Here is a 12,651-nt window from a genome sequence, read left to right as displayed (position 1 = left end):
GGTTAACCAAATGTCCATTAGGTGTCTCCCCTGCCACACACTCGTCCTGAGTTCTGTCACTTAGAAGCTTGGAGCCCTCCTCCTGGCTATTCCCTTACTGAAGTCTACCTCTTTCCTTCTGAAATTACTGATAAATACATGTCCTCTTTAATTTAGCATTCATAAATCCTAGTCTGAGGCAGGATGGCATTGAGGAGAGACCCGAGAGTGATGGTACTGATTTCTTTAAATAAACACTGACAGTAGTTTATCGACATTGTGGCCACAGATGTAGCATTCCACAGGTTCTGCAAAATTGTGGGGGGCGTGATTGAGGACAAGACGATCTGTTGGTGCCATTCTATTCCAACCATATAAGTGGCTATTGATTTTGCCAAGTATTTGACTTCTCAAAAAAGTACCCAAGAGATAGAAGACATCAGTAATATCATAGCTCAAACACATCAGTTTATGCTTTGGTAAAACTATTGAGTTGAAGAATGAAGCATCATTTATACTTAAACACGGACCAGGAATGAAGACATGCTCCACTCTTAATATTAATATGGTCACTGTTGCAAAAACTCAAAGCTTTTCCAACAATACAAAACTACTTAGAACACAAGCATATTTAAACAACTAGTAGTTATAAACAATTTTCAAAATAAATATGTAAGAGATCTGGGATTAACCTGAAATATAAAATGCCAAAACCAGTAGTATTCACCACACACATATTCGTGTGTGATCTGTGTGCTTCTGGTATATGCATTATATAGAATGAAATTGGTTTGCCAGGTGGGAATTCCTGATTCTTGAGGTGTGAGAGGAACAACATATTTAACTCTCAGAAAACTTTTCCAAAACATTTTTCTGAGGCTTAACCAGTAGTGCATTATGAATCTTTTACAATTATTAAGAAGTGTGCTATAAGCTAGAAATAGAGCCCTTTTCTTAAAGTAGAGCCTTGTTATTTGTTTTAACAATAATAAAGTAGGAATGCATTTGAAGCAAAGTTAATACAGAAGTCTTTAACCAGTTAGTATAATTAAGTAGCACATATAAAAATGCCAGTATTGTTGGTTATAATTATTTGGTTAACTTGAGTTAGACATGCAGGCAGTTTGCTGACCTTTTTATCAATTTTTATCATTTGAAAATCATTAATAAGTGCTTTCTTCTGTTTCAGATCTTTGGCATGATATTTAGCATGGTCCTCTGCTGTGCGATACGAAACTCACGAGATGTGATATGAAGTTACTTCTACATGAAAATTGCAATCTAGAGCTTTCATATAAATGTCACAGGAGCTGTCTCCTGGCTCATTTTTTACTATTCAAAGGACATTAGGATCTAAAATAATTTGCTGTCAATTGTACATTTGCACATGTATGTATGTTTGGCTCATCACTGGCTGACCCCTTGAGTGAATGCCTATGTGTGCCAGCTGAGAGCATATTCGTGTGTGATCTGTGTGCTTCTGGTATATGCATTATATAGAATGAAATTGGTTTGCCAGGTGGGAATTCCTGATTCTTGAGGTGTGAGAGGAACAACATATTTAACTCTCAGAAAAAGATCAAAAACTTCGATAAACTTTAAAAAGTTGGCTCTTCAAAAAAGGTAATAATGGATCAGTGTCTCAGACTCTAGCCACAGGAATTCAGGGATTTCTAGATAAGGGAAGCAATAAAGCTACAGGAATTGAGAGAGCACGGTATAATGTTAAAATTGACTGTCTGAGTAGAGCGTAAGGGTTTCCTGGGATTTTTTTATATACATACTCTCCCCAGAATACAGTAAACCACAGTTTTAGAACTAAACACATCTGTAAAACTAAATATAGCATGGAAAATCTAATTTGAATAAGTCATACTTTCCAAGTATTTAAAAACAAAAAAACCTCCCTCTGGAAAGAGCAGTTACATAGACAATCATGTGCCCTATAAAAGTGAGTGCTTTTAGGACTAGAAAAAAAAAAGAAAACCTTTTAAAGACTTTTTAAGGAGATATTTTTTTCTTATATAGAGACATTTTAATATTCCTTTATTACTTTCCTTTTCTAACTCTGCTCTGAACTACTGCGACCCTCACATCCACAAAAGGACTTTTATCTCAAACTTTTCTGTGTTTCTCCAAATGTAAGGAAGAATAGGAAGACTGAAGTAAGAGATCTGGTAGTTGCAAATTGTGGGCAAGACAGTTTTTACTGGCACTGTATCTTTGAAATACCTCATAACTTGAGTTTACATATTTTCCTAATTTTTTGTATTTTTCTTATTTATTCACCAAGAGAATTTTTCTTCATAAAATAAGAACTACAGTTTTCACCACTTAAAATAAACAAAATCCTTCATAATTCAAATATTATATCATGAGCATCCTTGGCCAAACCAAAATAAACAAAGAAAAGCATCTTCTCCTGGTTGTGTGCACACAACAGAGACAACACAAGGAAACAAAAATACTTCCACACACACAGCAGAAATCTGTGTTTTTTCTGTGCAAGTCCCCCATAAAAATACAGCTTTCATCTTCTTTTATGGTCTTGAGGCTTTGTGTTAGGTATATAAACCTAAAATAAGGATTTAAATTGACATATTTGTCAATTTTTAACAACTTGGTATATTTAGTAAATCGTGGAGGGGTGTTTTTTTTTTTTTTTTAATTATATTTTAAGAGGCCACACAAAAGTGAAAGTATGGGGGACTTTAGAAACCCCTAAGATTGTACACATGTGAGAACACAAGTCTTTGGGTGTGCACTGAAGGAAAACGTGTGCTTCCAAGAAACTTTTCCAAAACATTTTTCTGAGGCTTAACCATTTGAAATAGTCTCACTCCCACAGACAACCACATTTCTCCTTCTGCCATACTTGTTACTGCTACTAACTTTGGGGAAGCTTTTCTAGAAAAAAAAAAAAAAGTCAAGATTGGAAGCAAGCTAAAAATTGGATTGTATGTGGCCATTTTACTGTGTCTATAGTTAATGAAACTATTATTTTAAGAAAACCATTTCATGAAATAGATATGTGTACCCCGGGAGTTGAGAAATATAAACTTTTAAGCAAAGAACCAAACAGTCCATCTCTCTTGGTGGCTTTAGTTCATCTGTCTGAAGACAAGAAAAGGGCCCCAATGCATACTCAGGTTTTTTCCAGCTCAGACTCATCTCTGATTCAACAAAAATGAGTTTCACTCTATATCTGAATTAACAACCTTAAAAAAGAAGACAATATGTTAAAAGTGGAAGAGTAGATATCTGTTCCATATATGATTAATGTGCCCCTTTAGGAATAATTTTTCCAAAATATGTGCCATGAGTAAAATTAGAAAATTCCACCTCTGAGTGAGGGTAGATTTATATATATATCTTGAATATATATCTATATCTTGAATTCCTATATATCTTGAATATATATCTCTTGAATACATATACATATATAACTTCAATATATGTATGTGTGTGTGCATATATATGTATATATACATATATATGCATATATATATGTTTTTGGTTATGTCTGTTTACCTGAACTAATCTGAGGTCAGACCCAAACATTTTCTTAAGTATCTGGTGCCAAGACACTGAATTAAATCTTCTTCATGAAATATTTTAAGTTATTTCAAATTAAATTTTCTATGTACTGGAATTGCTTCTTTGATTTATCTTAAAATCCTATTGTATCTTCATACACATCTTCACACAACTCATCTAAAGGTCCAACTACCAATCACCCCAAACATGATGAAAAAGGGAAATAGTAGTAACCCTTCTCTAGTGTTACTATAGGGAGCTGGACTTAAAAGAAACACCCTAAGGACTTTCATTGCATATAGTTACATTGCAGTTAATATTGTTTCACCCACATTATACCTCTTCCCCAGAATAGTTCCTTTGTTATCCATGGTGTAATCTGTAAAACTGATACAGGGTCCAAAGTGGTCTCCAATGCAGTCAGCGAAGATAGTTGCTCTCCTCCCCTGCTGAGCAGTGCTAATAGGTCTGGCTTGGTGAGAACAAGGCTCATGGGAAGATGGCAGTGAAGGAGACAGCATATTCTCCTTTCCGAAGTAAGTTTATCAATCAAAGATTAAAAGGAAGAGGCGCTTCCATGTCATGAGTAAAACATGGTTTCCGTGGCCCCAACAAAGGGCAGCAATTGTGAATTCAGGAGGTGCACCCCAACTTTCCTGGTTCACTGCTCCCTTGACATCCCTTTGACCAGCAACCCCTCCACTTTAGCAACCCCGTTTTCCGTACCCCTAGGAGGAAGCACTCATGGGCCCTTGGAGATAGTCAATTAAGTACATCATCTTAGTTTGGACTCATCAAAATCAAATTTGTGTTAAGGTACATTTTAAGAAAGACAAATGGTTTCTATTTTCTTTCAACATGACTCATTATTTTTTTCCTATAAAATGTGCCTGCAAGGTATTGTATATAGGTAGCCTTTGAGAGGTAAAAAGACTACAGCAATGCAAAATGTTATCAATCATTTTGGTTGGTATCCTCTTTATAACAACAGAGGCTAAATACATTCCAGGAATCCACTATTCAGATGGCTGTCTCCTGGGGACATGGAAAGCAGAAGAATAGAATGTATCTTGAATGTTGCAAAGCAAAACCTATGCTGATTTCATAAAGTTATGAATGTACCAATGTGCCAGAAACCTTTTCAAAGCGTTGGCATTTGTTTTGGGGTTCTTTTTCCTACATAATTTATGATGGTTTTACTTATATTAAACAGAAGAAATTGAAATTGAAAGAAATAACCGACGAAGTACTTAGTATACCTGGCAACTGATGAAGATTACCCACTGTTATAATTGTGTTGACAGGGAGAGTTTTGGTTAATTATAAATGAAACATACGTACTCAAGTATAAGTAAAGATACTTCCAAAATTACCTATTTGAACATGTTCATTTGTTGAATCAGCGAATAGCTTTTGATATGTTTCCCAATTCTATTTTAATTCAAAGACTTGATATTAATAGCCCTAGCCAGAGTCTCTATATCTTTCTCTGGGCCTGCTCTGCCTTACAAGATGCAACTCAGTCTAATATTAGAATTTTTTTCTTTACTTTGTTTTGGGGCTACTATTTTGTACATTAAAAAAATTTTTATAATACTGATGTGCTAAGATGAATAAGACCAGTCTCTGCTCTCAAGAAGCTTAGAGTGGAAGAAAAGCTGGCGAGTATAATCGCCCTAAGGTAGGGCTGTGATAACTATTAACCCATGAGGAAAAGCTCATTACTCCACTTTCAGGAATAGTTTAATATATTTGATACGCGCATCTATCCCAAATGGATCACCATCGGTGAAAGGAAACAAGTTGTCTCTGATGTGCCAACTCTGGGGTCCTGCGGCCCAAGGTGACACGGGCCCGCCACACGCATGACGTCGTCGACCCGCCTCCCTTCGGGTTGAGGAAGCCCATGTGAGTATTGTCTTCTGAGCTAGGCTATTGACAAGGGGCCTCCCTAAACCTCTCAGCATTTCCACACTTCAAAGTCCTTGGAAATATTTTTTAGATTCCATGAAAGTCATATGTGATTGGTGCCAATTAGGTTTCAACATTAGAATTTTCACTCAATCAAATATCTGTCTTTAATATACAGTTTTCAGAGGGGATGTTATAATCCTGCAGCTTTAAGTGTCCATGTTATCAAGTGATCTGAGAACCCAAAGACCCAGATTAATATTTGGAGACCATGCTAATATCAACTTCAGATATTAAGGTTAGAAATAATGTTAAGTTCCTGACTTTGTATATAAATGTACTATTCCCTCCCCATTTGCAGAGCATGGGCTTGATACTAAGCCATACTGTCAGCCTGCAGGCATTTCCAAAATGCCCAACTGAATGCAACCTGGGACGGTGGGATACAACAAAGTCAAGTGGCCCTACTGACAATTGATGTTCACCCTGAGAGGAGCAGTTTGGATGGAGAGAAATGAACAAATATAGGACAAATCATCTTTTTGAAGTCAAGTATGCAGGGTACTAGGTCTGTCCCACTTCATGCACCTGTTGAAATGAAACTCTGTCATGTAAAAGTACCTAAGGAAGGAAAAGAAAAATAAACAGCCCCTTACCAAGCACATTTTCCAGGAGAAAGGGTATCAATATTGATGAAGGTTTAGATTAGAATTTAGGATGATTCTACTCTGTTAAATCCCTGAGCACTCTCCCCGATCCCTAAAATCTTTCATAATCATACTAGTATTTCATGACATCAAAAGTGAAAACAACACAAGTTGCTTTTGGTATAAATGCTGGAAACTGTCTCCTATTACTTGAACGACTACAAAGGATTTAGACTTCCACGTGTAAAATGATCGTGGCCTCTTTTCTAGGCTTTGGGGGTATAACTTTCATAAGTCAGTTAGACCACCAGAGTAATTAAAGAGAATAGTTCTTAGCATGGAATACACTGTTTCATGAGTTTTGGTAAGTTTTATCCTGTGCGTTTGAATGACGAGGATAAAGTACTATATTGCAGATTTCACGTATTCCTTACTCTCCACCTCCATCCACTCCAGTCCTTTGGAAGCTGATATTAGCACGGTCTCCAATCTGGGGTTTTGGGTTCTCAGATCACTTGATAACATGGACACTTAAAACTGCAGGATTATAACATCCCCTCTGAAAACTACATATCAAATACAGATAATATTTCATTAATGAGTAAAAAGTCTAATGTTCAAACCTAATGGGTACCCTAATGCCACATGTTCCTTCAGCTTCGATCACATTACCCTTTCCTATAATTCTGTAGCATTCCCACATTCACTTTTTATGTCAAGACAAATTTCGTGGCCATCTGTTAAGAGAGCTGGCTCGAGGCTGGCTTTCATTAGTATTTCATGTCCCTGTTTGCCTGCACTCTGCCCTTTCATGTGGAAACCATCCTTCATATGAGCTCCAAAGGCTTTTTCAGTCACCTTATCTTCTAAAGCCCCTAAGCAAGCTCTCTCATGCAAGCATGGGTATGGGTATGGATGAAACAGTACTTGAAACGTACACAACGTGTTGTGAAATATATTAATATGTTAGTTTTATTCTAGGCAAACACATTTACCTGAATTGTACATATCACTACTGAAGTTAGATAGAAAAGCCCAGCACGTGAGACTTTGGAGGTTTGGTACAGTAGTTTGTCTTGATGGCCTCGTGCACACATTCAGTATAGTCAGTATTGCACTTGCCACATTTGCAGCTCACAGCTACAGGGTAGGAGAAATAAGGAGTGACGTGGTGTGGGCATCCTGGTATTTCTACGGTCTTGTACATGAAGTCTCCGTATATACAAACATCCTGGGACAGAGCATATTTGGGGAGAAACAGCTTGCCATTGATATCCTGAGGAAAAAAACAGAAAAAGGAACATAGTGTGATAGGACTTGAGGACACATCTAGATAATGGAAACAAATAAAACTTAATTCACTTATATTCCTTTGTCACAAACAGGACTGGGGGGACGATGCCTTAGTCCCATTTCCGAATACCAACTCAACACGTCCTCACTGAATCCCAGGGAGACAAAAGTGGCACACCCCCCCCCTTTTATCCTTGATCATAGGAACAAGATAATGTTGAAATAAAGTTTGGAAGTCAACTGTTAGAAAATTATCTGTACCCATTGTGCTGAGTAGATCCATATAATATTGTAACCAGTGCACTCTACCTCTAAGGAGCCAATCACCATTACATTTGGGAAATGAGGTTGTGATTTATCTCATTTCTTTTCTGTACAGAAATGGACTGTGTCCAGGTTTGTCTAATTTACAGCCGAAAGAAGTAAGGTGAACTACATACCCGTGTCATACAATATCCAGCACAGATGGTGGTATTGATGGTTAGGCAGTAAGCACATTCTTTCCTTTCAACATGCATCATATACTCGGTTGGAATACAAAACGATGTTGCTTGTCCACATGCAAGGCCAAAAAGCATGGACATCAGGAAGATAGCACTCATGCTAAATCAAAGATAAAATTAAAGAATCTCTTAGATGCATCTTTTAGGACATTTGGAAAGAGCTTAAAATACATATTTTAATACACATATATGTAAATATATATATACATACATATACGAGGTCTGACAAATTTGCGAACTTGTTGCAACAATGTTGCTAACCTTTTTTGATATCAGAGAGAGTATTCATTATGAATTTGTACCAACTGGACAGTTTACCAAGTTTACTATTTGGACGTGTTGAAAAGGCTCCATGAAAAAGTTAGATGACCTGAACTTTTCACCAACAATTCATGGCTCTTGCATCACGACAATGCACCAGCTCACATGGCACTGTCTGTGAGGGAGTTTTTAGCCAGTAAACAAATAACTGTATTGGAACACCCTCTCTACTCACTTGATCTGGCCCCCAATGACTTCTTTTCTTTACCTGAAGATAAAGGAAATATTGAAAGACATTTTGATGACATTCAGGACATCAAGGGTAATACGACAGCTCTAATGGCCATTCCAGAAAAAGAGTTCCAGAATTGCTTTGAAGGGTGGGCTAGGCACTGGTGTCGGTGCATAACTTCCCAAAGGGAGTACTTTGAAGGTGATCAATGTGATATTCAGCAATGAGATATATAGCATTTTTTAAAGGATGAATTCATGAACTTAATCGTCTGACCTCATATAGTGAGCATTTGAACTGGGCACTGAGATATACAAAATGCATAAGCTATGGTCTTTGATCTCAAGGGCTGACAATCTAGTGGAAGAGATAAGTATGAGCACTAATAAAAATACGTATTTTTCTAAGTGCTCTGAAAGAATCCAAATTATGACTCTAAAACCAACAACTATCAAAAATTCCTTCTGTATAGACAAGAAAGCAAACTAACCCATTAAGAAGGGTTTTCTGGTGAACCGTTGTAAATAAAATGTTGCATATGCAATCACTCCTTGGAAGTTTTCCTAGTATTTCTATTTGGGAGGGAAGATAGAAGAATTTGTTGCTTGGGGAGTCTAGTTTTCTCTAGTGCTACACAAATGAGAGCTTCCTCTGTGGCAAAGTTGGTTCCATGATTTTAGAGGCAGACTTAGAGGATTCTCTGCAGAATGTTAAAAATACCAACTAAGTAAATTATATAAAATATTCACCTGTCATGATTGTATGTTCTTGCCTGTCTAGCCAGACAGCTACTGGATTTTTCCCATAGGAGATAATTAACTTCACATATTTTAACTTTCAGCTCTATGATTCTGTACAAAATAGGTGTGTGGTGACCTAGTGGTAAGAATATTGGTCCTACAGATAAGGAAAAGAATTCTATTTCACGATCGCCTGTGTATCTATGAGAAATTGACTAAAATATTTAATCTGGGCCTTACTTTCCCATCTGCAAAACAGAAAGAGACAAGTTACACCTGACCCTTTTTTAAATTGTAGAATAAAAAACTGTTTTGGAACTTCGACCTATTGTTCTCACATTCACGATGGACACTGTCTTTTTGTCAAGTTCCTCTTGTAAGTATAAAACTCTAAAATAACAACGAAAAACGTTAAAAGTGCTGAATTATCAGCAAAGTAGCTGTATAACTTTGTAGATGTAAGGAAACCAAGAATTAGCCTTTCTCCTTTATTGCAAATAGTAAAACTTCACCCACAGAATCTTTCTGGGCTTCAATTTCCTCATCTAGAAAAGGGTGATCAGATGATTAGATGATTAAAACAGAAGATGATCAGGAAGGACTTCTCAGCACAAATAGTCTATGATTCTATGTAATAAATTAGTGCCAGACTCCTTGTCTAAGAGTTAGTGATCTAGAATTCTGCTCCCAGGCTTCACTGCAATTGTACGTAACTGAGCAATTTAATATCTTTGGAACTTAATTTTCCCATATTCCCCTTCCTAAATTCATACAAAGAAATAAAACAACACATGTGGAGCACTCAGCATGCTATAGAGGACTATTTAACTATATATATATAAATATATGACTATAAACATATATATATGTGTATATATATATATGTGTATATATATATATATATATGTGTATATATATATATATATATATATATAAAATCTTCCACAATTTCTCTTTTATCACCTGGATTCTCATCTCTGCAACTTAATTGCCTCTAAATTATTTATGGAGCAGCTAAACCAAGAAGGCATGATTTCAGGCTCTAAATAAGGACAGATGCCTTTTTCCGTGGTATGACCATCTAGGTATAAACTTTCGGTGTTTTTCCTTCTTCTAAGATATCTTTTTTTGTCCCTTAATTCACCTTTTCTTTTTTTTCTCTCTCACTACCTTTATGCTTAATGAACACATTTCTCTCTGCTCTACAAATTTCCTTCACCAGTCTTTTCTATCCAAATCCCTTAATACACTATGAAAAGAATCAATTGCCCACCCTATAAACAATCCAGGAACCTTTCTAAAGCAATACATTTTTCTAGAAAGCCAAATGTACTACAAGGCAGGTGTGTGCACTGGACACTATGCAAGGTGATTTAGCTATTAAATAACTAAAATAATACAGAGTAAATTATCCTCGTGGGTACTCAAAATTGAATTTAAGTTTTCCCAGAAGTATATTATCATCAAAGATAACCATTAGTAATTGACAGGATTTAATAAGCACATTATCCGATTGACAAAAATATTTAAATCAAAATGTAAATAGAAAGAGAAGGCCATGAACATCAATCAGCTTTCATTAGTGAAATAATTGTTCCTCTTCTTTTAAGTCAATGAAATTTTTTCTTATCCTATGTATGTAGTTTACTCAACTTCACACAACAGAAAACTATTTTGGAGCAATAATTAAAATTCTTAGAGCCTACCCAAGCAAATTATCACTCAGCATTTGTCATTTTTGAATACATGCTAAAAGGGTGAAAGTGAAAAAAGTTAGAATAAGAACATTTCCTTTCACAAAGCCTTCTCTGTAGAGACACCTACCTTACTTTGCATTGGTGAGCTGATGCTGCAATGACTCAGACTAAAAGCTCTTGGTTCATTTTATACCCTTTAGGATAATTCCTCTCTGATCTTCTTGTTTATATAATTGCGTTTGAATTACAGCTTCCTTATCTGAAAACATCTATTGAAAATTCATACTGAACCCCAAATAAAATGTGTTTAGATAAACATTTTCACAACACCTTCCTCTGGAAACTCTGACATTATTGCAGCATAAATTTTCCTCTTTCCTGTTTCAAAATAAAATTACCCTTTTAAATATATCCTTCAGTAATATTTATTAATATTAACAAAGGATATACACAAGAGAAAAAAAACTTTAACATCATCTAAGTAAGACGTGGGAATGAAAATTTACTTGGGGCTTCAGTGCCCCAAATTTTACCTACGTGCCCATTTAGAGACACATAAAATTAATGCTCATGTACAAAGCAAAGGCAATTTCTTCATGGAAATCCAGGATAATTGGCATATAGGTTGCTGCTTAAAACAAACAAAAAAATTAATTAGTTAAAAATATTTTATTGTTTTATGAATTAAAAAATAAATAAATAAAATTTACATGTGAAACAACAGTCATTTAAGCAAAATGACCAAATCTGACAGGATGCCAAACTGATCTGAGATCAAATCCTGGCTCCACCATTTACTAGCTATGTGACATTGACACGCTTGAGCTCTCTCTACCTCAGTTTCTTCATCTATTTAAAGGTAACATCATTGTTTGTGTTTGTATAGAGCACTTAACAGTGTCCGGCATATAAGTGTTCAATAAATGAGAGCTAATTTATAATAATTCAACATTTATTAATTCAACAAATACCATATTTTGCCATGTATAATGCACACTCGCGTATAATGCGCACCCATGTTTTTGGCCCAAACTTTCAGGGAAACGGAATTAGTACTACCCATATATATAATGTACATCCTTATTTTTCCCTCACAAATTTAGGCAAAAAAGTGTGCATTATACACAGCAAAATACGGTATTTAGTCCCAGTGCCTGGTACCCAGTGGGCATTCAATGTATTTGTGGAATGCATAAAAGGCCAAGAGAGTGCATGAATAAATAATTATTGAATTTTTGAAACTAACATATACGTTTCTCCCTCTCCATAGCTATAACTCAGTTTTACCCTTCAATAAACTGAGGGTACATTTGCCTCACTGTAACAAAATACGCCAAAATTCAATGAGAATTTCCCATTGCCCTCAGAAAAAAAGTCCAAACTTCTTAGTATCATTTACAAAGTTTTTCACAATCTATTTTATATCTCGTTTCATCTTTAACCATCTCCCAACCCTGCCCCATCTTCTCCACCCTTTCTCCCCTTTCTATAATATGTTCTTCAGTCAAACGGAACTGAGTTCCTCAAATCAGTCACATACTCTCTTACATCCAAGTCTTTTCATACACCATTCCCTCTATCTGGAACAGCGATCCACCACTCCTAACTGTGGTGGATCATCTCACCTAACTGTGACGACTTAACTGAAAAGCACGCCTTCTGCAAAGCCTTCTCTGAGTCCCTAAGGCCCTCCTCATGATTAGTTGTTTTAAGAGAATTAGAGAAAATATATAGAACATCTGACACATGATAGATGCTCAGTTAAATCATATATATTATTTCAGATTATCGACAACCCCATTAGTTTTTACTTGTTCTAGTCTTTATTGTTAATGAAAAAAATGGGGCCTG

The 12,651-nt window shown here is 35.9% G+C and overlaps 2 protein-coding genes across 2 annotated transcripts in view; one reads left to right on the top strand and one right to left on the bottom strand.

Annotated features, from left to right (window-relative positions):
- Positions 1-3,350, top strand: part of TSPAN2 (tetraspanin 2) — a 40,425-nt gene extending 37,075 nt beyond the window's left edge. Inside the window, exon 8 of the mRNA XM_033093669.1 lies at positions 1,169-3,350. Coding sequence (XP_032949560.1) covers positions 1,169-1,234 — 66 coding nt within the window. The 3' untranslated portion in view covers positions 1,235-3,350. The remainder of the gene's footprint in view (positions 1-1,168) is intronic.
- A 3,680-nt stretch (positions 3,351-7,030) lies between these two features.
- On the bottom strand, positions 7,031-10,954 carry TSHB (thyroid stimulating hormone subunit beta). The gene is made up of 3 exons (XM_033093362.1): positions 10,928-10,954; positions 7,808-7,970; positions 7,031-7,350 (listed from the first exon to the last, which is right to left on the bottom strand). The coding sequence occupies exons 2-3, from the start codon at positions 7,967-7,969 to the stop codon at positions 7,096-7,098; spliced, it is 417 nt and encodes a 138-aa protein (XP_032949253.1). The 5' UTR covers position 7,970; positions 10,928-10,954; the 3' UTR covers positions 7,031-7,095.
- Between the last annotated feature and the right edge of the window lie 1,697 nt (positions 10,955-12,651).

The sequence above is a fragment of the Rhinolophus ferrumequinum genome, chromosome 22 (genome assembly GCF_004115265.2).
Source record: "Rhinolophus ferrumequinum isolate MPI-CBG mRhiFer1 chromosome 22, mRhiFer1_v1.p, whole genome shotgun sequence".
NCBI lineage: Eukaryota > Metazoa > Chordata > Mammalia > Chiroptera > Rhinolophidae > Rhinolophus > Rhinolophus ferrumequinum.
This window is presented reverse-complemented; position numbering and strand designations above follow the sequence as displayed.